Genomic DNA, 25,135 nt, shown 5'->3' with positions numbered 1-25,135 from the left:
TCTATTGTTTTGAGCAGAGTAAAGCCGTAGAAATTTTTACGATATACGATACGATATACGATCATTTATATCATAAAAACATTTGTGCAATCAGCCTAAAGGTATGCTAAAGGTAGTATGAATATTCGGTTGGTTGTTTTCGAACAATCTGCAGGGTATCTTACGATCGACTCTTATCTAATTAATCTTCAGTTTTGGAATATGCATGTTATTTTTAAATTCCGAACAATGAATAGCCTGATAGTTATTTTAATTCGATTTCTTGATAGACAGATGTATGAAAAAATAATCCGATTTTGTTTATGATTTCCCGGCTATTAAATAGATTGGTTTTCTACTTAAATTAAAAACATTTAGAAAAATGAACCTAAAGGTGCAGACTATCGGATACCCTAATAGAAAATAAATTCGTCAAATATTACCTGAATATCGCACCAAATCTCATCTATCTTACACAATTCAAATTATTGAATAAATATCTCACTCACTTAATAAAATGTCTAGACGAAAAATGTAGAAACTGCTCGTCGCGAACATAAATGATATAAAAAAGTGTAGTGTGTTTTTTTGGGTGCCAGGCCGGTTCATTTTCGTGACTGGCCGGGCCCAGCTCTAGCCAGGACAAACTCTTATACTGAATACATATACTCTTATACAAATACATATACATGTTATTCGCCATTTTTCAGCAGTTCAATGCAGTTCACTTAAGAGCTGACCGATACCTCATGTTTTTTGTCTGTTCCCGACCTACAATTGTCGCTTATCAGTTTCAGAAATGGTTGGGGGGGCTCGAGTTTTTCAAATTTCAGTCTATTTTCTTGAGTGTGACATTCCAATTGCATTATCACAGTGCAAACAAAATGAAATAGTTTGTGCTCTTTGTGTAAGCCTAATGCTGGTCAAAGGTACAAAGTGCAAGTTCCGGTAAATGAGCCAGATAATATATTTCTAATAAATACAACTTTAATTAGTCTTAAAATTCAATAAAAAAGGTAGATTAACAGTAGGATCATTACTTAAAGTAATTGAAACAAAAAAATATAAATTAAGAAATCTCTTTTCAGATATTGAAGCTGACTCTGATGAAAATATCTTGGAATACAGAATATAATGCCATATAAGATGCTCCTGTTCGACCGATCTTTCCCATAATAGCTTTATAAAATAGTGCTCCGATGTGATCGGTTCCTGCAACAGAATGACAGATCTATGCAAGGTCTAAAGACGAAAGCATAGAAACAGACAGACGGGCCAGGCTAACAGATATCACCTCGGCTGTTGATGCTGATCTAGAATATATAGAATATACCTATATATATATATATATATATAACCGTTTACACGGTTTTGATTGAACACAGTTTGAAAATAAAAAAATTCTTAAATTAAATTTTATACGATTTTAAGCCACGGGAATTCCCATTTTGTGTACACTTGTAAATTTACTGCTCACAGCAACTGTAAATAGCACAAATTTAGGGGAATTCCCTATTTGTCTAGCAATTTTCGTACATTTCATTTACATTATTTTTAATGTTTTTAATTATAAGCTTAGAGTGCTCTAATAAATTACAAATAATCAACATCAAGTCAGTCAGTACACTAAATTAAGGATATACATATATAGAGCAGAGCAGATATTACCCGGCGCCGCCCGGGTCAAATGCCTTTTAAAATAAAGCACAAGAAAATGTGGAATCAAAATCAGTTTAGCAGCTAAAAAGTATAAAACAAGAATACAATTTTCACTCCCAAACAAAGAAATGTAATAAGAAAGAGTATTTGCCAGTTTAATGCGTTTACCTTCGCGTTCCCGAGCGTGGGTTGGTTCGATGTGCGTTGTTATCAGGTTCTTTTGATAATCTGTTTGCGAAGCCTAATCAGAGATTCGAAATAGCTAATTTGGTGTGTACCAATGCAATATGAATCAGCCAATTTATTGGGGGGGGCTTTTGTTGTGGTCTCTCATCGGCTAATGGAACATTACTCATGCGAAGGAATTCCTGCGCCCGATCAGTCATTTCATTTGATTGATAAGTCCATCACATTGGACATAATTAGTGTCTCTCTGGGCCATCTACTAATCATTTACAAGTCCAGACACTCCAACAAAAAAACTCTTTTCGTACGGTTACAATTAATTAGACCACAATGGGAATTCAGGCCCAATGGCAATCGAACCAATTTGAAGGCGCCTAATTGAATGCTCCGAGGCATTTAAGTACGGACTCGGTTCGATATACACGGATATGGGTTGTTATAAGGCGTATATATATGTATATACTTAAGGCCTGCACTGACACATGTTGTATGTAATTAATGGTGCTTCGACCTGGGCTTACGATTGTGGAACTAACCAGGGAACAGTAGGCGTAGCTCTGGCTACGAAAAGGCTTGGCGTGTCAATGTCAAATAGTCCGACTGACAGCTCCCGAGAGTGTGTATCTGTGTAAGCTAACATGTGTGTGCGTGTGCGTGTGTGTGTGTGTTGGGTAGCGCATAAATTTCGTACAAGGTGTGTCCCTAGTCCTGGCTTTGCAGGATTTGCTATAATTTAAAAGCATGCCAACCAACACGGTTCAGATATTTGCCTCGCGTGCAAAAATGTCAAAGGACACATGGATATATGATTGGGAATCGCTGTTCACACACGTGTCGCCTACCGCCCCCCCCCCCCCCTCCCCCCGACCAACCCCTTCCCCCACCCATTGTAATCAGCGGCCTTCAAGGGTTAGTTAGCCAAAGGCCATCACGTGCCTTGCCCTGGGCAAATTTTGTTATTAATTATTAATTAATTTAAATTGCCGACACATTAAGCTGGTAACCGGAGATCAGCATTGAAATTAAATGCCTTGTAATAATAAAATTATTTTAAAATCAAGGTAGCAGGCATATAGGCGTAACACCTAGGAGTCCCTCTCAGCCAGACTCTCAAGAGATTATTAGGACTAATAAGTTTTCGGTTTCTTGTTGATTTGCTAGATATTATCATACTTAATATTAATAAAAATATGTTAATAATGTTAATTTAAAAAAAATAAAAGTTGACTAATACACTAACTCTTATACTAAGTGCAGAGTAGAGGGAACAAAGTGTGTTAAATATATAACATTTGTTCGAAATTCGAGTTCAGACTAAGCTACGCGGTATCTGCTAGTCGAGCTCTTTCCACCGAAGCACTGTTACTTGCTTCAGCGGCCTTTTTGTGGTTTGGCAGCACTGAAACTTAAGATCTCTTGGCTGTCGGATGCCGTAGAAGTGAGTCCATCGACATGGTGACCCATTGGCAATTCAGTTTCATTTTCATATGATTTCATTAACTGAGTTGCCCGATCCAAGAAAATCGAACCAGCTTATCGGTAATTAAAATTATTGGGTTTCTGCTCTGGTTGTCCAAAATATCATCAAAACAAAAGTGAACACAAATTAACACGAGCAACACGCTGTCAGAATAAACATAAAATCAATAGATAAGCATGTTGATATTGACAAGTGCATAATATTTGCTTGACAATAGACAATTTTAATACTCTGACATGGGACTCGACATGACTATTCAGAAACTAAATGTCTGTTGGCAGAATCTGACTTCGATAACATTTTCCCAAGCACTGTTCGCATTTTGTAATAACAAATAAAGTAAATAAAATCTGCATATATAAGTATATATATCGAATCAAAGACTTGTAATAGATCCTACTTTGGCACGTGACAATCTGGCTCTGAGTCATTCGGAATAATCAAAGCGACACAAGAATCTCCATATCACTAATCAGTAATTTAACGGTTTAATAGAACACCGTTATTCTTATCAGACAAGGAATCTTGATAATTGTGACTCAACTCCAGAGTACGCCAGGTCTGTCGCTTACCAAGAATCTCTAGGAGCCTTAGTTTCTGTGTAATTATAACAACGTAGCCCGCATTCCCTGGTTAACCCGATGCACTTTCTCTAAAGGGTTTATTATTGAATTTATGTCGTAAAGTAATAATAGAATATGGCCATATCAGGCACCTGAGCAAGATTGTGCAGCTGATAAGACTCAGTACAATAGTTGGACGCATGTGAATGCGTGTTCCATGTGATAAACGGTTAATCTTATTTTCGGCGCGTTTATCTGATGGTAAAGCTTCTTCTATGCTCAGCGCTGTTGTGGCAGCGCAGTCAGCGTCAGCGTCGACGTCGCCGTCGCAGTCGACGCTGTTCCTTCCAACCGTTAGGCGCTCTGTTTCAATTTCAGTTGCGAGTTGCTTTGCGTTGCGTGCGGTCGGCTTTGTCGTTCGTTCGTGTTCGTGTTGAGAAAAAATTACGTATACGACGCGGCTGCAATTCGAAGAGCCGAAAGACGCGCTTGAATCGCGCCTCCTTGCGGCCTTCGCCAAATAATTAACTGTAATCGTCTTGATCCCATATTCGCTTTGATTTTCCCTTCGATAAGTCAACGGCGTGACAAAGGTTTGTCCATTCGTGTTTACCTGCCATATTCTCTATAATTTACCTAGTTTGCGCGGGTTTTTTTTTTAAAAACTTTATTCTATTTTTAACTAGTACGACTCAAGTGCTGTACCTTAAATAATATTAACTAGTAGATGTTACCCGGCTTTTCTTGGTTTTTGGAACAGCCAAATGTTCCAAATTAAATTCAAAATGAATATTGGGAAATGTGTTAAGTTTCATTCACGAGTTCCACTTTTAATCATTTTCTCATGGAGAAAATAAAAATATTATTATTAATATTAAAAAAAAAAGGGTGCAAAAATAGTAAATAATAGTAATAATATAATATCTAACCTTGTCATAAATTTATTTTAACACTTAAGCGATATAATACAAAAAAAAAACCGTCTATATCGCAGATAAACAAATTGTTACAACTAACTCGAAGAGATAACGCTTATCGATAAGAGAGAGCATGTAAAACATTGCGATTCCATGAAATTGGGACAAACACGTCACAAAGTAGCAGCATGTCAAGGCGGACGGGTTGACGAGTCTGAAATACTTCAGCTGGTAGAACCCGTCAAATAGACCTGGCCAAACCCGAAGAACAGATATGACAAAAAAACCAAAACCAAAACCAAATAAAGCCATAAATACTGAAGATAAGCATTCATATAAGGTAGATAAATGCTAGTAAATAGATAGTTCCTGGTTGCCTATCGTTCAATATTACGGAAAAGAATATAAACGCGTGAGTCAGAGTACGGCTATATCGGGTCCCATCCCAACTGAGCGGTACACCTTGCCCATGTTTAGTATGGGGCTTATCACGGACTTTGACAAACGACCGACAGAGGCCTCTGCCCGGGACCCGGCATTAACATGCCACTATCAGCGATATAGCGATAACTGATAAGTTGCAAGTCTCTTTACTTAACACAAATACCAACTACTATACGTATAGTCTTTGTTTTTTTGTCTTTTATGAAAGAGTTAACTTGTTTGGCGTTACGTTCCAATTGTCGCGTACACATAGCCCAACCGATTGAATGGAAATGCATCTGAATGCATTTGTATATTCATATTGATGTTGAGGTCAATATCAGGCACTCTTGGGCGTATTTGGCAATGGCCTGGTGCAATCAGTCGTCTGAAAAGAACATCTGTTATAGATATATATTTAGAGGAATGCGATATGCATATGAAGCATACGTGGACTGACCTGGCACTGCCTTGGGCGTATGCCATACACTCTGTGCGAGCGAGTACATTGAAATTAGCAGCAGCTTGCAAATTTTCTCATGCTCTATTAACAGTAATTACTTATCAAGCTGAACCTATAATTACATGGAGCAATTACGTACATTGCAGGGATTTAATACTTGCGAATGCAAGGACTATCCGGAATATATGCGCAAAGTACGCAAATGTATATAGTGTATGTATAAGACCTGTATATATATACGTGAATGATTTAGTTTTTAATGAATGTGCGATTCAATCAAGGGTTGAACTCTCATATTATAATCTAGAGGTTAGACCCCGGTTTTGCTCTGGCCATGTTTTTTTTATTTACATGTAGAAATTACTCTTCTGGTACGACCAGAATTGAATCTTTGACCAAATAAATAAGAACATTAAAGTCGATCGATTTCAAATTTGAACTCTGAACCGATTATTCCTATTCTGGCTATATGATAGTATGGTACATGGCTATATCAACTCGACAGTTGTTACTGATCAAGAATATTTTGACGTTATTTAGAAAAATATTGAAGCGCACACTCGACAATTCTCTGATCTCAGATTATAGAATACTTTTTGCCAGCACAGCAAGAGGCTGCACTCATTGCCCCTCCGCTCCCGCCAATGCCTTCCACAATCCATGCAAGCCTTTTGCCGACTCGGCCGAATTCGAGCTCAGCCTGGAAGCCCAGTTGCAGTCGTATTGTAGATTTCTCTCGTTTCGATTTGGTGAGCGGTACATTTGCCAGACTCTTCGTGTGTGGGCTCAAATATCTGCATAAAGCAATAAACCTAGTCTTTTGTATAAGCGATTCTTCCTATATAGCTACATGATATGGTGGTAAGCTTTGGTCAAGATCTCCTAAGATGAGTGCACAATATATGTGAATTATTTAAAGCACATTTTATTTGTAACTTTTTGATTTAGTCAAGTTGTAGAGCATATATCATCCATGTGAAAGAATATCGCGAACAGTTTTATTCACTTTAAATTTCATAGATCCTCTCGTGCATTGCACAATATTGTCCGAAATGGAATCATGATTGCTATTGATAGCATTTTGTGTACCAAAGTTCATCATTGGCAATAGTTGACTAAAATCAAGGCACAATAAAATAACCACGCGATTAAGTCTTCGATTAAAAGAGGCCCATTATGTTTAGTTTTATCTTATCTTCAAGTTACGTTTGATCGACTTTTTATGCTTGCCTCACATTTACAATCTAACTATTATTGTCAGCAGTTAAAACTGATTAAAACTGCAGCTTTGTTCGAGCAAAAAGAGTATTGATAAAACCATAGGAACTCATTTATACACTACATGTGCCAAAGTCAATAATAATAATGCATTTTGGGGGAGCACTACATAATTTAGCTATCGACTGCAGTTGACAATTACAGATGATCTGGGAATAAATTACAACTGGTGTGCATTAGTTACAAGTATTCAATTAAAAAGTTAAGAATCTACTACAATATATGGCTATGTACAAATACTAATAATTGTTTTATGAACTATTTGCGTTACAGTAGAGAATTCGAAGCCCATCAAAATGGATGCCCCCAACCAGCCGGAGCAAAATAATAAGTTCATTGTGAAATATCGGCAGCAGTATTATGATTTGTCCGACTTTATGCACAAACATCCGGGCGGAATAAACAGCCTAAAGGGTCTCAGTCAGACAGACATGACATCTCGTTTTATGAAGGCGCCGCCACATTCCGATGCAGCCATGTACTTGATGAGGGAGTACAAGGTAAGCGCACAGGATCACGGAAGTGATAAAAGGACAAATGAGAGGCGTACGGATAAGTCGGCAGAGAATGGAGTTGAGCTGCTGGAACAACAACAAAAATCGGAGGACAGCAACAACAATCAATTGGATGAAAGCATGGAGGTGAGTGTTAGTCTTCAGTTTTCTCTTGAAAATCCACATTTCTCCTTCACTCTTGCTATTTATTTATTTTTTTTTTATATTTTTTAGTTTGGTGTCTGGGGTTCTGACATTCTAGTTATTTCATTTTTTTTACATTTTTCTTGATGCTCATTTAAAAAATATAAATACTATGAACACACAAAAGACTAGGTTTGGTCCAAATCCTCCAATAGTCATATAGTTGGGAATATTGTTGCAGGCGATATTTCCTGTTGGTTGAAACCGTTCGATTTTCTATTTTTATGAGTGGGAGAATCTTTTTGTTTCATTTAACATTAACAAAATTTTGCGTGCATTAGAGATTTCGCGATTTGGCTGCTCTCACATACACCTTAGGCTTGGAGTAAATGCGTATTTCGTCCTCGACAACGGTCAGCTCCTTATCAATCTCAGCCTTGCGAGAACGCACGCGTAGTGTCTGGGCGGTCATGGGCATGTGGTTTAGCTCATTAATGAGCATATCAAAGCCTACAAGGTAAACATGAAAATGTATAATAAATCCAGGTGTAAAATTGGCTGCAACTTACGCTGCTTGGCGGTAGCTAGCGCAGCCAGGCGATCCGGTTCACTCATCAATACATGACCGCGTGGGCAGTCTGGATCGCGTGAATCTATAAGTTCTTTAGCCTCGGCTTTTTCGCGCTTCTCCTTTTCCAAATAGCGCGGTAGGCGTAGATCATCGCGTGCTGTAAAAGCATCACGGCAGTTAGCTAACTAGATGCACAGATTATTCACTTGTTATACTCACAGCCCAGCTTGTGTTCGCGACGCTTTGATTTGGTCGTAGCATTTGAAGCCACGGTAGCGATTGTTTCGCGACTGCGTGCACTCAGTGGTGCTTCTTCATCAGTATTATCGGGACCTACATTCTCCATCTCTGGCATGGGCATTGTTTCGTTGTCATCTATATCAAGAAGACTGTGTTTGGAGCGTGCCGACAGCGGCTGCTCATCGTCATGGTATTGACTGTAGCTTCCGTAGTTGTCATCGTAGTCGAGGTCAGGATCAATGCATGACTTGCGTTCCTCGCTTAAAACCGTCTTGCCATCAATGTTGCACCTGCACACATAGATGTGTTCGGAAAGTTAGTTCAGTTCGATTGCTTTATGCTGGTTTAAATGAGCAGGTACTCACTTTTTAAGTGCATTGGTAAGGTAAAGCTCATCCTTTATGTCCTCTGTCTGTATGCCAATGCTTGCGGAGCTGCGTTCGGCATTACATGACTGACAGCGGTTCGATGATGTCTGAACCGGCTGCGCTTTTGGGCGAACCTTCTCCTTTTGAATTTCACGTTTTTCCGGGGGTGCGCAAGACTCGTGTTCGTCCGGTTGTGGTTTGTCCAGGCACTGCTGCAAACGCGAGTTGCTGTGGCTGCGCAATAAACACACCTCTTCATCAACATTCCTTGAAGATAATCTTTCGGTTTCGCACTTCTTCGACTCACGTTCACGTGCCTCGGACGGAGTGCGAAGTAGTGGAGGCATCCATTTGGGACGCACTGGCTCCTTAGCAGCAAGCTTCTCTGTAGTTGCCTTTTCTAGGGAACGTAGGCTCTTTTTGTTTTCCTTTAGAAAATTACGTCCCGGTGCGACGCCTACAAGAAAACGAATGCCAATCGTGTAAACATTTCTTTTTGGTTGCCATGGCTGTTTGAAAAAAATTATACTTACGCGGCACCGAAAACATGCCCTTTAATGTGGGTATTGGGCGTATTGTGGTGTTCGACATGTTTTTTTCTGAATGTGGCCTAACCACAATGCGTCTAATCTGTGTTGAAGAATTTATAAGGAATTTAAATATTGCCGTGTTCTGCAGCTTACAGAAACGGAATGAAATCAGCCAACCTGTTCAAATGTCAGCTTTGAAGTAAAACCAACCAGCTGCTCGAGACGCCAACGTTTGATGGTTTTGAATTTATCGATAGGTCGATGATAGAGTCGAAATGAGCGCTGCCACTGTTCAAAAGTATCGACAAATTGATGATATCGTATAAACGGTTTTTTTTTTAAATTTTCAGCACCTCGTGGACTGGTCGAAAGCTATGCTGCCCCAAATTTCAAAAATAACAAAATATTACGACGAATGGGTACATAAGCCAGTAGACAGACCCCTGCGCTTGTTCGGTCCTTGGTATTTGGAAATGTGCACGAAGACTCCATGGTGGGTTGTCCCAATGTTCTGGATCCCAACGATTATTGCTTGCGGCTGGCCAGAGTTCCAAGCGAACTCGCACAATATGAAGGAAGTAAGTTTAAACAGCGCGTAATGACTATAACAGACATTTACTTATCAGTATCCCTACAATTAGATTGCCACCTTCTTCGGCCATCTGCTCTTTGGTGTAATATTTTGGACACTGCTGGAGTACACATTGCACCGATGGGTCTTTCATGTTAAGTTGACTAGCAACAGTGGCCCTTGGCTTTGCACTCTTCACTTTATGATTCACGGACTGCATCACAAGGTCCCATTTGATCCGATGCGGCTTGTTTTTCCTCCATTGCCTGGAGTTGTGCTTGCTATTGTTATTTATACACCACTCAGTTTTCTTCTACAAAATCACCATCCGCGTTTGGTACTCACGGGTGCTTTAATAGGTTATTTATGCTATGACATGATACATTATTATTTGCATTACGGTAATCCATCGGCGGGTCATCATTTGTATCACATGAAGAGGTATCATTATCAGCATCACTTTGCTCATCAAGATCTCGGATATGGTATTAGTAGTCCCATTTGGGATATTGTTTTTAAGACACGTATAAATTTACGAAAATTAAGATACCAATTGCGATGGTCGTAGTAGCCAAGTCACATTTTGCTACGTAAATAAGAACAAATTTGTAATGTAGGTTAAGAAAAAGTAAGATGACAATTTTGTAAAACTTTAAGAAAAAACATATATTTAAATAAAATTATATTATATTGTGTATAATAATAAATTCACACTGAGTACAATAGATGATGTTAAATACACATATTTATTTGCCGATGCGCAGCCAAAATATATTGGTGAAACACAAATTAAAGCACAGTGTGTTTCTTTTTGTTTAAATAGCTTGGGCCAGCTAAAAAATTATTATTATTTTTTTTTAAATAATAAAATGGTAAATCAAGACCATTTGAGTAAAATTTATATGGCGCATCGATGAGCACAGAGATTTAGATAATTTTGATATCGATAGCTGGGCTTTCGATACGCGGAAAATCCAAACATTGAGAATGGTGGCAACGCTAATCGCAGTTGAGAAAGTGTAGCCAGCACCTATTTATTTACTTTATTGTTTTATTTTATAATAATGCTTAATGCAAAAATTGGTAAAGTTGGTAAGGTGTTGGTGTGTGGCATGAAAAATGTGGGAAAAACAGCACTCATCGAGCAGTTGGTGTATGGAAATATCAACGCGGATACTGTGAGTTGGCCGAAACTATTCTGTATTTGTTCCTACTTACCAATACAAACAAAAAATTTAATTACTCTTAGGAACTACACCCAACAATTGAGGATATATATGTAGCAAGCGTGGACACAGGACGTGGTGGCGCACGGGAAACACTACGCATCTACGATACAGCTGGATTGCAAGGTGAACAAGCGGCTCAGCTGCCGCGTCATTATCTGCAATTTCCAGATGCCTTTGTGCTAGTCTATGATCCCACTGATCCGCGCAGCTTGGATATGTTGGCAGACATCAAGACAGATATAGACAAGCATAAGGAGAAGAAAGAAGTGCCTGTAATTGTATTAGCAAATGTCCGAGCGCGCAACAAAAAGGACACGCCGCCCGCCACGCCAAATCCTGTGGAATCGATAATGGATCGGGCCAATAATTGGTGTCAACGAGAACGCATCAAGCATTACACAGTCAATGTTATGGAACGCCCCTCGCTGTACGAGCCCTTCACAATGCTGTGTGCTCGTCTTCATCCGCCACAGACGAAGAGCACCTTCCCACAGCTGCGCCAGGTGATGCAGAATCGACAGAAAAGCGAGGTTTAGCAAGTGCAATCTACTTTGTTCCATATGCGTATTTAGAGAGTATATACACATATGGAACGAACTTTTAATTTAGAATAGAATTGACGAAGGAAATGACTAATGTGGAAGCCTGCGACTATTAACCGCCCCATTGAGTCTATTACTCTTATTAATAGGCTAAGCAATGGCGTTGCTCATGCAAATGTATTAAGTGTACTAAGTATAGATTACTGTGAATTATCTATAGAATCCAGCACATTTAGCAATTAAGCCTAATCAGCATTCAAGCTACGTCAGAGACAACCCATGTGAACTTTAAAACAACAGCGCCTGGCATATTTCAATTAAAATGCGGAGAATTGCGACGGCTTACCCCTTAGATCAGTATAAGTTTGACCCTCGAATAGAAGATGCGCGCCAAGTATTTCGTTATTGCCTTGGCGGCGATGCTAGCCAGCGTGCATGGTCTGGGCATAACAGTGCCCGGTACCAAATGGTGCGGCCCCGGCAATACAGCTGACAACTATAACGATCTGGGCAGTGAAGTAGAGCTGGACATGTGCTGTCGGCAGCATGACCACTGTGAGGAGAAGATTTCGCCCGACACCCAAAAATACGGTCTGACCAATGACGGTTTCTTCCCCATGTGAGTGCATAAAGATGTAAAGCGCTCATCGATGCTAACTGATAGCTACCCACAGCTTCTCCTGTGATTGTGAATTAGCTTTTCGCCTGTGCCTCAACTCGCTGCACAACATGGAGTCCGCCGCTTTAGGTCGTATATATTTCAGCACAACAAATGTGTGCTTCGCTTATGGGCCGCCCATCGTTTCCTGTCAGGAGCAGCAGTGGGACCACTTCATGAAGCGTTGCCTAACTTACAGCGAGGATGTGTCTCAGCCCGGTCGCTGGCAGTTTTATGACCTGGCATTCTACACGCACCCCAGCGAGGAGGAAAAGTAGCAGCTCGATTGAATCAAGGCGTAATTGCGTGATAAGCTAATACATTTACGTATGGCAGACAGACATACGAACAGAATCACATTTATACGCTAATATAAAATAAAATATTATTAACGATTAAAGCTCTCAGGGTCAAGATTTCTTTGTTGCCGCAATCGAATAGAATGGCATGTCATAGAATTGCCACAGCTTGGCCGCTCTCTTGTTCACAGTGTACCGAATGCATCGCCTGCGTATTGTGCCCAGCTGGTACTCCTTGCATCCGGTGGTGGGGTAGCCTTGGGCGAAACACCTGCTCCGCGTGGTATAGTAGATGCGACCCAAGGTGTTCGATGTCATGCTGTTTACGGCCTGCAGGCAGTTAATGAACTGCTGTTCGCAGCTGCACTTTAGTCTGGGAAAACCCAAATCTGTTTCAGACGGGCGGGATATTGATTTTTCCGCGGCACTTACATGGGAAACCAGTCGGTGTTGTTGGGTAGGCCATGAAGCGAGCTGTGCGATTCGATAATCTCCTCGCAGTGATCATGAGCACGACAACATTTATCCGTTTCACGCTCCCGTCCCAGATCATCGTAGTTGGCCGCCGTATTTCCCGGTCCACACCACTTGGTGCCGGGCGCTGTAATGCCTGTGTGCGCGACCGGAGGCAGCGCCTGATTGTAAATGTCTTCATCCTCAAAAATGGCCTCGTCTCCAAACGCAAATGCGGCTCCAATAAAGGAGAAGAATAGCAGCAAATGCACTGCTCGCATGATGATACGTTGCCTTTGAATTCAAAAGTGAAACTGAGCACCAGCTGCTTTGGCATTGACTCTGCCAGCCGCTCAGCTGATTAAGAGTCGCTGATAACAATTCGTTTACAATAAGCTTTAAGCAATAATATTTCATGAAGGTCCTTATGCCTTTAACATGTTATACAATACAAAGTTAATTAAAATGAATTTATTACGTACATACTAAGTAGTATATATATTTGTTTCGTTAGCTGACACGTTAGCTAAGTATATCCTTAAATAACTCGGTGGCTGTCTTTGCAGGGCGTTTTTTCGTCTGCGCCGGCTTCTCCTGCTCCTGCTGCTGACCCAGACTGGCTAGCCACTGACTGGGCGACAGCTTGTAGGTCTCCAAACGATATTTGGAGTGTATAAGGCTGCCATATGGAGAGCCTTTTAACATGTTGGTCTTAGAGCTCAATTCCTTAGCCATACGCAGCTTTTGCGCTTCTTGTGCAGCCTTGAAGCATTGCTCCATGACGCGTGAACCGTGCCGGGTGATAGCCAGGTCCACATAGAAGCCATCTAGCTGGCGGATAAGACGCTCTCGTGACTTCTCTCCAATGTATTTGCTCTGCAAGAAGGCATCGACAATGTGCGAGCCATTGGGTGTGTTAAGGATTTGCGCCAGCTGCACAGCAGGCAGCTCCAGAATGCAGTTGACTAGGAAGATGGGCTTATTGAACTGAAGCACATGTTGTACTATTAGCGATCCATGTAGATGCACGAAGGCGGACTGATCGTCGGCGATAAGCTCATGGGGCTTCAGTTTAACAAGACAGTTAAAGAACATCTTGGATTTCTCTTTGTCGCCAGCCACATGTAAGGCGGCCTGAAGTGCTCCTATCATCTGAGCCTGCTTGGCGCCCAAGCGCAGGCAGGCAGCGCTTAGGGCAGACACCACGCCCGTTAGACCCGTTTTCAGCAACTGCTCAATCTGTGGCTGTAACTCATCGAAGACTGACTCAAAGTCGGGCACATCTTTCAAGTGCTGTAGCAGACGCTGCACGGCAAAGTTGGTTTGTTGCCCTAGGGCCAGGTGAGCTACGCGACCGCTAAAAAGCATGGCATAAAGTTGAGTCAGCAGCTTTCCACCTGCCACAGTCAAAAGAGTCTCAAGCAGTATAACAGCGCACTGGTAATGGAAGACTTTGGGCAGCACCACCTTAGGTTTAGCATTGTCGTCTTCAGTTGCTGGTGCCACCGCCTTTTCATTAGTGGCGGGATCGTCAGCCTCGTCATCTATTTCAATTTTGATCGCCTTCGGCTTGTCTTCATCGTCAGCGTTAGTCGCATCGTCCGGTTTCAGCAAGCTTTCCATTAATATTTTTTTGCCAAAATGCTTTAACATGTTCTTATCGACCGCACTAAGCGATAAGCATATAACACCCAGCAGAGCAGAGGAGTGTTCCTGGTAGGGAAAGTCCACAAACTGAGGCCACATTTCCAGGCGCTGTGGATACTCCTTCATGACCTCAGGCCATTCTTCGGGCACCTTGTAAAGTTTGCGATGCTTGGTCAACTCGGCGCCGCCCTTCACGAAAGCTATTTTGGGCACATGGATGCCAACAAGGCAGAGTATAGCTGTTCGCATGATGTGCGTGGCGCATGCATCCCACACAAAATCCTCCAGATTGTTAAGCATGAATTTGGATATGCGTAGAACAAATTGGCGGCACTGTTCACGATGCTCCTCGCTAAATTCGGTCTCCAAATTGTACTGCTCTTCGATCTGCGCGGCATCGGGCTTGGCTTTCTTGGCTGGGTCGGAAACATCGTCTTCTGACGGTTCCCGAGCTGCTGTCTGTCCCAATCCTCGCAGAAATGCTATTTCCACCATTTTTTGCAGAACATGCGATGCAAAAGGATCGGAACACATGGGACGCAGGCTGTCGCCGAATTTGGTAAAAAACCTTTCAAGCTGTGGAGCTTCCACAAATCCAATAAGAGACTCAAGAGCCTTGGAGACAACTTGATTGGCAGCCAAGTCGATTTCGTGGTCCTTTGTCTGCTCGAACACGTTATTGGCCATATTGACTATAGGAACAACAAAACTACTCTAGATTTTCACAGCATTCAAGCAATTGCCACTCACCTCGCTCTTCCACATCTTCGAGACCTGCCTTCATGGCATCCAAGATGTTTATAAAATAGTTGAATTGATCACCATCAATATGAGAGCCGCGTCCAAAAATACCTTGTTTGGCAAAGCCTTTTGCATTGCGCATAAATTTCTTGCCCTTCTTCTTGGGCCTTTTACGTTTGCCACTGTTTTCAGTTGGCATGATCGTCTATTATGTTGCTTTTAAGTACAAACGAAAACTCAATTACAACGTGCGCCGTACAACACGCGTTCCGATAGGGCAAGCCGATGTGAGCCGATTGTTATCGCTGCACGGCGTTGCCAGACTGTAATCGTTTGTTTTTAGCAAGCGTTCATCACTAATAACTACAACAACAAGCGTCGCTTTACAAGCAAACGGTTTTAAAATGGAAGAGACGCACGATTTTCAGTTTATTTTACCAATAAAAAACAATGATTTACTTAATTCACGCGGCGATCAGTACTATGTACAACAGATATACACGCCCAGCGAAATACCAGAGCAATTACTGGGTAAGCGGACTGTTACTTTTTGTATGCGCAGCTGCGCGCCTGTAATTCAAACAATCACGTACAGTAAAACAAACGCTAACTGCAATCCGTTTATTTGCAGCATGTAAAAATAAAGTGCATCAGCGTGATCCATTCTATATATTCGAGCACTTTGATACATACTACTCGATAATTGAAAACACTGCTAGCGATGCCGCCGCCATACGCAATCTGATGCGTGCCTTTGACTTATTGTACCTTACCGTGGACAGATTGGGCGGGCAGCTAATGCCGCTGTTAACGAGCAACGAGCCGCCGTCAACGCAGGATCGTGTGCGCTATCTGAATCTCACGAAAATGACCCTATACTTATTTGTTAACGTAGTGAAGCGCATTGACGTCGTTGTCCAACAGGTGATGCGGGACCAGCAGTTGAACCAGCAGAAAAAGCGCGCCAAGCAAGGCGAGGTGCTGGAACAGTATCCCGATTGGGATGTAAAGCGAGGCAAGTTTCTGGTGCAGCTTTATAATGTCCTGCAGTGTCCTCTAGAGAAGCTCTGGAATCCCCCTGTAGCCGAGGAAAGCTTTGTAACGTAAGTATAAGATATCGCCCAGTTAAATGATTATTTTTTAAACAGCAGCTCCCTCTTACAGCATGTTGTGTGATATTTGTTACCGTACTTTGGAATTGGTGCCGCCTCGGCTGGATAACCGGCATATTATTGACACGATCTTTCAAATCTTTGGCATCGCCATCAAACGGTATAACCATGCCATAACCTTTCCGGCTAGGATACTGCAAATTCTCCGGAGTACTGAGCATGCTGCAACGGCCGTAGCGAGTGGCATTTTATTGCTTCACGAAGAATACGGCATTTCCACAGTCTTCTCGATACTGATGAAGGATGTTGTCGAGGCCCTCACCCTGGACACTTCGGATACTGCGGTCTCGCGTAACTTTTCGAATTTTCTTGCCGAGTTCTCGGGTATTGCACCCAAGCTGATGATACCACATCTTTCTAAGCTGGGCGACGAAATGCTGGACTGCGAATCACATGTGCTGCGCAACTGTGTACTGCAGATCATGGGTGATGCTGTTGTGGGTGAACTTACCTCTGAAGAACTCGACGATGATATGAAGGAGGCGCGCAACGAGTTTCTCGACAATCTGCTATCCCATGTTAACGACATATCCGCTCATGTGCGCTCCAAGGTGTTGCATATTTGGCATCATTTGAAGGAGCAGCATGCAATTCCGCTGAGTTTTTTAATCAAAGTGCTGCGCGAGGCCGTGTGCCGGCTAGAGGATAAAAGTTCCTTGGTGCGTAAGTCGGCCATACAGCTGATAAAGGCTTTTCTCGAAAACAATCCGTATTCTGGAAAATTAACACTTGAGGAGCTAATTAAGAAGCACGAGAAGGAAGTTGAAGTTATGGAACAGTTGGACGAAGTGTTGGCTGAAGAGCGCAATCAGTTGAAAAAGCTCGACGAGCAATGGGAAGCCATAACGCCGGAGTTGTTGCCCATTATTGAGGAAAACTTGCGTATGGGTAAGTACGCTTTTTGAACCTCAGACGCCATATGCTATCATTTCACTGACCTTTCTTTATTCCTAGCTCCAGAGCTACAGTTCGACAAGGAGGAAGAGTACGAGCAGCTGGTGCAAAAGATATTGCCGCTTCTTTTAGAAAAAAACTACAAGGAAGCCATAGTACTGGTGCGAAAAGCAGACTATGCAGCGGGCAATCAGGATATAAGGTCGGCATTTAATAGCTCCTAATTAAATATGTCTAAAGTCTATTATTATCTTTATCCATAGCCAACTGTTGAAGCCAGAGGAGCGTTGTGTTTATATTTTAGCGCTATTTAAAACCTTTCTCTCCCTTGCCAATGGCTGCAAGGACAGCGTAAGTGCCGAAGCTTTTCTAAAAAGATGCAGTACATTTAATGCCAGTCTTTTGTTTATCTAGAGCGAGGAAATGCAGAAGCAAATAAAAACTGTTGAGTTTCTCAAGGATAGCATCGAGTTCTCGCATGTGGCGACCTCCGCCATGCCAAAAATACTCGAAATGCTGTTGTCTAAGACGAACACAGACGTCTTCGAGGCAGTCGATCTTTTCACTACAGGCTACCTCTTTGGTATACACGGCACCCAGACAGGCATGCAGCGCATGTTGAATCTGGTGTGGTCCTCAGATAAGGAGAAGCGGGATGCAGTATCCAATGCGTATCGGAAGGTGCTCTTTACCACGGATAAGACAGAACGCGCGCATGCCATTAAGGTTGTGCAAAATCTATCCAAGTTTCTCTCCGAGGTTGAGTACGGGCACTACACGGCCATGGAAACGCTGATGGGCGAATGGGTGGCCACCGAAGATATTGATGCGCTCATCATTCAGGTGCTATTCGAACGATTTACGCTCAAGCTGGAGGGCACCACAAAAGATGAGGCCCGATTGGCTCTGCAGCTGCTTATTATGGCTTCGCAGGCAAAATCAACTATAGCCTCAGCCAATCGTGCCCTTATCGAGGATATTGCGACGGGAGAGCGTGTGAGACAGGATCCTCGCATCTATACCAGCTGCCTTCAACTCCTGGTCAACAGCATCGATGCGAACAACAACAGCAAATACTATAAACGTTGCGCCACCGATGCCAAATTCGTGCAGCAAATTACGCGCCTGTTTCTGGACTTTTTCTTTCATCCCCAACTGCCTGACTTTGATGCGCTGGCCATGAGCCTGTTCGAGTACTATTATCGCATGTGCCAGGCGCCGGATGAGCTGGCTCAGAATATTGTGAGCGAGCTGATTGGGCGCTTCAATGACCACTGGCTGGTAGTAGCAGAGCCTGAGGAGCCACCGCAAACGCAGACTACGGACATTCCATACTCACAGCCGCTGCCCATGTCACAGACTCTAACACAGACCCAGACACAAACTAAAGCTGTTGAAAACCAACAGGCCCGCATTCCCGTTTATTTGGTTTCAAGGTTTGTGTTTTGCGTTGGTTACATGACCATCAAGGAGATGATATTTCTGGACATGGATGTCTACAACAACATGAAGTACCGTGAAGAGTTGACCGCCCTCGAAGAGAAGAAGAACAAAAAGGACGCTGTGAACGCAGTCCGCCGCCAGACCATGAATGTCTCGGCAATGGAGGTGCGGAAGCGTTTGTCGGGCGTAGCCGCGGAGCCGCAGCAGGAGCCCGACGACGATTTAGTGGGTGCAACAGCAGAGGATAACATTGCCGAGGAAATCAATGCCATCTGTGAGGACATGCTGTTGTATGAGCCGAATGCGCTCATGTCCAAGATCTACCCGATTATAATTGATATATGCAAGCGGCCTGGGGAGTATCGGGATCAGCAGCTGCAGCAGGCAGCTACCCTAACACTGGCGCGCCTGATGACGGTCTCGTCCAAGTTCTGCGAGTCGAACATGTCCTTCCTCATGAATATCCTTAATATGACCAAAAATTTGAAGATCAAGTGTAACACTGTGGTGGGTCTCTCGGATCTGACATTCCGTTTCCCGAACATAATCGAGCCCTGGACAGGCCACTTTTACTCTCAGCTGCACGAGGAGGACACCGAGCTTCGCCTGACCGCCGTCAAGATGCTTTCTCATCTGATCCTGCATGAAATGATACGCGTCAAGGGACAGATAGCCGATCTTGCACTGTGCATTGTCGACGAAAGCGATGAGATCAGGAATATTACACAACAGTTCTTCAAGGAGATTGCCAACAAGTCGAATATACTGTACAACGTGCTGCCCGACATTATCTCTAAGTTAGGTGACATTAATCTTCACCTGGAGGAGGATAAATATCGCACAATTATGCGCTATATACTGGGACTCATTCAAAAGGATCGCCAGATCGAGACGCTGGTGGAGAAGCTATGTCTGCGGTTTCCGGTCACTCGCGTGGAGCGTCAGTGGCGCGACATTGCCTACTGTCTGGGCCTGCTGAGCTACAACGAAAGATCGATTAAGAAGCTAATCGACAACGTGCAACATTTCCGTGACAAGGTGCAGGTGGATGAGGTCTACCAGTCCTTCAAGCTCATTATCAGCAATACTTCAAAGCTGGCCAAACCGGAGCTCAAAGCCGTAGTTACGGAGTTTGAGACGCGCCTTAACGAATGCCTGCAGGTCGTCGAACCAGGCACGAGTTCCCAATCCGAAAAAGGTCCCAACGAAACGCGTGCCAACAAGACCAGGACCGCGAAGCCAACTACCAAACAACGCGGACGTGGAACACGCGCGGCAGGCAGCAACAGGCGTGGACGAAATGCGCGGCAGGAGAGCAGCTCCGAGCAGGACAGCTCCGAGGATGATGGCTCCGACAGTGATGAGGCGCCCCCTGCGCCTCGCCAGCAAGCGCAGAAAAAACAACAACAGCGTGGCAAGAACACAGCTCCCTCGTCTGGCTCCAGTGAAGAGTCCGAGCAGGAAATAAGCCAGCGCAACAGCAATCAAAGCTCTCGGCGAGCGCGTAAATGATATCATCTGCAAGTTGTGCAAACTTTTTATACTTATATTATATTTTTAGACCTAACTTGTACTATGTCAATAAAGTGGCCACTTGGAGCTCTTAAATACATGCCTTTGCATTTACCTCCGGATCTAAGCTACTTTTTGTCAAGATAGAATGTTGACAGGCGCTGACAGATTAGGAGTAACAGGAATACACACACACACACACATTCCATGTGTGTTGCACTAATCTGCTTTGTAGCAATTCATAAATGTTCATTGAGTCCCGTTGCCTCTATTCTCTATTCTGAACATCGTTTAATTGTAATCCCCTTATATTGTCACCTTCGTGGAAGCAGCTCGGCAGCCGTCGAGGTGCATGTTTTGCCCTGGATGTGGTTCAGCGTGTGTGTTAGAAGGCGTAGCTTGGCTTTTGGAGCAGGTACACGGCGGATTCTTTGGCATTTAAGAGGAAAGTGATTTGTGAGCCCTTAAAGAGGATTTTATCGTATTGTCCACAACTATTATTGAAGTCAACATTTAGAAAATCAATCAATATAATGGCAAACTTGACCTGATAAACGAATGGGCGTGATTCCTAGAAAGCTTAAATATCGGTTGAAAGATTTTTCTGTTTTATATTGTATTGCATGTTAAAAATAATTAAAATTTTTTTTTAATTCAGCAGAACTATTCGTTCCTAGTCCTAAAACTTTCTAAATGCTATCTTTACTAACTTTGGTGCTTATTGTTCGATCCTTATGAATTATTTAGGGCTTCAATTTTTCAAAAATATATTTCTTTTCTATAACAGGGGACGGTATATTAAAGACGAAGCTGGCCTAATTTTCTTACATTGATTTATAGCTTCTTCTTACTGATTGGGTATCAAAGTACAGCCGTAAGAGCTTGGAAGTTGAAATTTTCGCTGTAGTTACCTTATGTGATGTAGGTGCACGTTAAGACGGGGTTTCGGGTATATAAATACTTTGGCATATAAATACTTGAATACATATTTATACATATGCATGTAAATATACATGTAAATATGTATGTACATATGCATGTAAATATGTATGTACATATGCATGTACACATGTATTTGCATATGCATGTATACATGTATGTACATATGCATGTACATATGTATGTACATATGCATGTACACATATATGTACATATGCATGTACACATGTATGTACATATGCATGTGCATGTGTATGTACATATGCATGTGCATGTGTATGTACATATGCATGTGCATGTGTATGTACATATGCATGTGCATGTGTATGTACATATGATGTGCATGTGCATGTGTAATTACATATGCATGTACACATGTATGTAAATATGCACATGTATGTATACATGTATGTACATATGTATGTAAATATGCATGCACATATGTATGTAAATATGTATGTATGTACATATGTATGTATGTACATATGCATGCACACATGTATATAAATATGCATATGTATGTACATATGTATGAACATATGTATGTATGTACATACATATGTATGAACATATATATGTCCATACATACAAAAAAACAATAACAAAAAAAAAACAATAACAAATAAATAACAAAAAAAAAAAAAACAATAACAAAAAAAAAATATCAAAAAAAAAAACACCAAAAAAAATATTAGACTACTTGATAAACAGCAGAGCCTACTTGAACTTTTGAGAATCGAGGAGGAGGGCACTTGGTATAAATTCGTTTTATTTAAAATTGTAGCAGACCAACAAATTAACTTGGTGTGCGTTTGCTATTAGAAAACAAACACCCATACATGCATATATACCTTAATACATACATACACTAACACATACACACGCACGCACACACACACACACACACACATACACACACATACACACACATACACACGCATACACATACATAGGTAGCCGTCATCAATGTGCACAGGGTAAAATTATAATTTTGCGTGCAATATACGTTAATAATTGCGAGTGGGTGTGTGTATTATATTTTATATGGAATTCAATGCCGCAGACTATTTTAAATTGTACACAAAAAGATAACAATTTAAGGCCGTTAATTAAATTATGCACAATGTGGCCCGCAAGATAAAAGAAGTCAAAATATTTTGTAACTGGATACTCGATACTCAGCCTCAATCAGAGACGCCGTCCCAGTCAGACACGTGTGTGTTGTTGTCCGGGCAACGGGGGTGGCTGGGCGTTGTGGCGGCAACGGAGTCTGCACCAGTCAATCGGCAAATCATCGAGAGAGAGCTGCCAAGTCAGCCAGCCAGCCAGCCAGTCAGGCGACAGCCACCCCCAAATGGCTATCCATCCGGGGTAGAGGCAACCTGGCTCCGGCCATGGTAACATTGCGTCGGCTGCCAGTTGCCAGTTGCCAAGCGCCGCCCTCCAGTCGAGACCGTTGCCGGGTGGCGTGGAAGGGTCACCAGCACAAGCAGACGTTGGTGCCATTAACATGCTCATTACATATGTCGCGACTTCGGATGAGCAAGAGGCGCGTGTGGGACGTGCGCGAGACGCACGCGCGCCCCGCAGACGGCTGACAGCCCATTATCCATGGCTATTAGCATTAGCGGGTTTACCTGTCGGCGCGGATTAGTGCTGTCTGTGGTCAGATTTTCCTAATGTGGACAGCGAGTGTCTTCAGCCGGGCTGCAAAGCCAACATCAATCTGTAATGCTTCGGCTTCTTCGGTTCGTAAGCCTCATTTTCTACATCTATTAGCACAGGGTTCGGTTCGACTCATTGTACTTAAAAAATAATAATTATTTTCGATCAAACTATTTTTTAACAAAATATGATTCGATTCAGATTCATTCTCGGGTACCTTCAGTTACAAATCGGTTCGGTTCAATCTCGTTACGTTATCATCCGATATTTGGAGGTAATATTTAGTGATAAATTCGTTAAATGTAATTATTTATATTTTTCATATATTTAAAAATAATAATTATAAATACATTGAAAATAATTTAATAGAATTTATGTATAATTTTTGCACATTTCAATTTGATTTGCATTTGCAGTTGGGCAGAGAACGGCCAATCAATCGTTCATCCTTACATCCATCCGGGCCATACCAGGACAACAGATTCTCTGTTCCGTTCCCCAGCCCGCCCGCTCTAAAACTAAAGCCTAGCTATTTACACAGATCAATGAAGTTTAAGTAATCCATTCTTTTGCTAATCGAGGATAAGCAACAGAATATGCTGCACTCCCCTCTACCCCCCTCTCTGTCTGTTTATCTGTCTGGTGTCTTGGTGATATTGAAAAATGCCATATTATGCGCAAGTGCTACTATTTCATGATTAATTAAAACTTGTTGCTGCTGCTATCTTGATCTTGATATACACGAATCATCTTCGAGGATGTGAACTCAATTATTGCTGCTTCAGAAGTAAAAGCTTTCCGGATGCTGCTGCTGCTGCAGCTGGCTGCGCTGCTGGCGTTGACGCAGCATAGCTGGCCATTCGCAGGGCATGTTGCTGTTGCCGTTGCCGTTGTTGTTGCTGCTGCTGCTGTTGTTGCTGCTGCTGGCAGCAGCAGCAGCCTCCAACTAGAATCATAAGTGCTGATACTCGCCCATATCGTACATGGGCATGGCGCCCATGACGCTGTGCAGATGCGAGTAGGCAACGGCGGCGGAGAGCGGCGGCATTTGGGAGGCGGCCACAGCAACAGCTGCTGCTGCAGCGCTGCTTTTGCTCGCTGCCGCTGCACTGGCAGCATGTTGCTGATGCTGATGGTGTTGCAGGCTCTGCTCGGCAGCAACATGTTGCAGTTGCTGCTGATGCTGATGCAAGCTGTTGCTGTTGTTGCCGTTGCTGTTATTGTTATTGATATTATTGTTGTTACCGCTGCTGGGCGACTGTTGCTGCTGTTGCGAGTGATGCGAGTGATGCGTGGCGGCTGCGTGTTGCTGTTGTGCGCTCTGACTGGACAGCATGTTGCCCTCCATTTCTGAATCGCTGGACGAGTCCAAGTGTTGTTTGTCCGTAGAGCCGCTGCAAAGATACAAATTAGAAAAACATATACATTTAACAGTCGTTAATGTGTTACTATATTTTGGGGTAATCAAATATTGCTTCAGGCAATTAGTATTTTCGAGGACAGTATTTTAGTACTAGTTTTTGGTTATTTAAGTTACAGTAAATTTCTTCTGTTGCTAATTCAGTTATTTTCTAGGAAACAATTGAAATTTTAAACGGATTTAGCTATTTTGTGGCACCTCAATGACAAGCTGTTTTATTGCTTATTTGCGCTCAGAAACTAATTCAGTTATTTATAGCTTTTTTTTTAACATTGGATTCGGTATTTTTCTTTTGTTTGGCAGTTGACAGCACGTGTGGCTGTATATTAAAAAAAAAATTAAGAGTAGCCAGATTAGATGCTTTATGTGTGACCAGATTGTCAAAAGTGAAAATACATGTTCGCAATTTTAATTATGTTGTTAGGCATTTAATTTCTTATGAGTGCTGTCACAACTCAACGAAAATGACATAATGTTGCATAATCCTTAGAGTTCCCCGCCCGCCGGATTGAAAGGCTGCTGAACTTTGCCTTCAAAACAGATGTCAGCAATCGTTTAAATGAAAATGTGTCAATTGCTGTAACTAATTTACTGCTTTCAGCAGCAACAGCAACAATTACAACACACGCTTACATATACATACATCAGTTAAGTG

General features: G+C 42.3%; 8 protein-coding genes across 14 annotated transcripts in view; 4 read left to right on the top strand and 4 right to left on the bottom strand.

Moving 5' to 3' along the window:
- Positions 1-4,283: 4,283 nt before the first annotated feature.
- LOC115761921 (dihydroceramide fatty acyl 2-hydroxylase FAH2) lies at positions 4,284-10,604 on the top strand. Of its 2 annotated transcripts, none has more exons than XM_030703953.1 (4): positions 4,284-4,460; positions 7,225-7,589; positions 9,646-9,873; positions 9,937-10,604. In XM_030703953.1, exons 2-4 carry the CDS (start codon positions 7,245-7,247, stop codon positions 10,432-10,434), a joined length of 1,071 nt encoding a protein of 356 aa, XP_030559813.1. In that variant the 5' UTR covers positions 4,284-4,460; positions 7,225-7,244; the 3' UTR covers positions 10,435-10,604. The 2 variants fall into 2 exon arrangements, with proteins under 2 accessions (XP_030559813.1, XP_030559803.1); XM_030703943.1 differs by having other exon boundaries at positions 7,222-7,589.
- On the bottom strand, positions 7,639-9,476 carry LOC115761910. The gene is made up of 5 exons (XM_030703931.1): positions 9,299-9,476; positions 8,763-9,222; positions 8,377-8,687; positions 8,156-8,314; positions 7,639-8,096 (listed from the first exon to the last, which is right to left on the bottom strand). Exons 1-5 carry the CDS (start codon positions 9,354-9,356, stop codon positions 7,924-7,926), a joined length of 1,161 nt encoding a protein of 386 aa, XP_030559791.1. The 5' UTR covers positions 9,357-9,476; the 3' UTR covers positions 7,639-7,923.
- A 250-nt stretch (positions 10,605-10,854) lies between the features above and the next one.
- Positions 10,855-11,644, top strand: LOC115760967 (NF-kappa-B inhibitor-interacting Ras-like protein). Its single transcript, XM_030702565.1, has 2 exons — positions 10,855-11,044; positions 11,116-11,644. Exons 1-2 carry the CDS (start codon positions 10,931-10,933, stop codon positions 11,629-11,631), a joined length of 630 nt encoding a protein of 209 aa, XP_030558425.1. The 5' UTR covers positions 10,855-10,930; the 3' UTR covers positions 11,632-11,644.
- On the top strand, positions 11,643-12,582 carry LOC115760982 (phospholipase A2 large subunit). Its single transcript, XM_030702590.1, has 2 exons — positions 11,643-12,256; positions 12,312-12,582. The coding sequence occupies exons 1-2, from the start codon at positions 12,021-12,023 to the stop codon at positions 12,571-12,573; spliced, it is 498 nt and encodes a 165-aa protein (XP_030558450.1). The 5' UTR covers positions 11,643-12,020; the 3' UTR covers positions 12,574-12,582.
- A 105-nt stretch (positions 12,583-12,687) lies between these two features.
- On the bottom strand, positions 12,688-13,353 carry LOC115760973 (phospholipase A2). Its single transcript, XM_030702577.1, has 2 exons — positions 13,027-13,353; positions 12,688-12,967 (listed from the first exon to the last, which is right to left on the bottom strand). Exons 1-2 carry the CDS (start codon positions 13,326-13,328, stop codon positions 12,706-12,708), a joined length of 564 nt encoding a protein of 187 aa, XP_030558437.1. The 5' UTR covers positions 13,329-13,353; the 3' UTR covers positions 12,688-12,705.
- Positions 13,354-13,504: 151 nt separating this feature from the next.
- LOC115760331 lies at positions 13,505-15,716 on the bottom strand. The gene is made up of 2 exons (XM_030701619.1): positions 15,445-15,716; positions 13,505-15,386 (listed from the first exon to the last, which is right to left on the bottom strand). The coding sequence occupies exons 1-2, from the start codon at positions 15,632-15,634 to the stop codon at positions 13,570-13,572; spliced, it is 2,007 nt and encodes a 668-aa protein (XP_030557479.1). The 5' UTR covers positions 15,635-15,716; the 3' UTR covers positions 13,505-13,569.
- Positions 15,717-15,771: 55 nt separating this feature from the next.
- On the top strand, positions 15,772-20,506 carry LOC115760321 (condensin complex subunit 1). Its single transcript, XM_030701611.1, has 6 exons — positions 15,772-15,966; positions 16,067-16,538; positions 16,600-17,495; positions 17,562-17,703; positions 17,765-17,852; positions 17,916-20,506. The coding sequence occupies exons 1-6, from the start codon at positions 15,840-15,842 to the stop codon at positions 20,454-20,456; spliced, it is 4,266 nt and encodes a 1,421-aa protein (XP_030557471.1). The 5' UTR covers positions 15,772-15,839; the 3' UTR covers positions 20,457-20,506.
- A 2,938-nt stretch (positions 20,507-23,444) lies between these two features.
- LOC115759190 (protein sine oculis) overlaps positions 23,445-25,135 on the bottom strand; it is a 33,854-nt gene continuing 32,163 nt past the window's right edge. For all 6 annotated transcript variants that reach the window (XM_030700079.1, XM_030700070.1, XM_030700087.1 and 3 more), the window contains one exon: positions 23,445-24,454. In XM_030700079.1, coding sequence (XP_030555939.1) covers positions 24,013-24,454 — 442 coding nt within the window. In that variant the 3' untranslated portion in view covers positions 23,445-24,012. The remainder of the gene's footprint in view (positions 24,455-25,135) is intronic.

The sequence above is a fragment of the Drosophila novamexicana genome, unplaced genomic scaffold (genome assembly GCF_003285875.2).
Source record: "Drosophila novamexicana strain 15010-1031.04,08,12 unplaced genomic scaffold, DnovRS2.1 tig00000008-arrow-pilon, whole genome shotgun sequence".
Classification (NCBI taxonomy): Eukaryota; Metazoa; Arthropoda; class Insecta; order Diptera; family Drosophilidae; genus Drosophila; species Drosophila novamexicana.
This window is presented reverse-complemented; position numbering and strand designations above follow the sequence as displayed.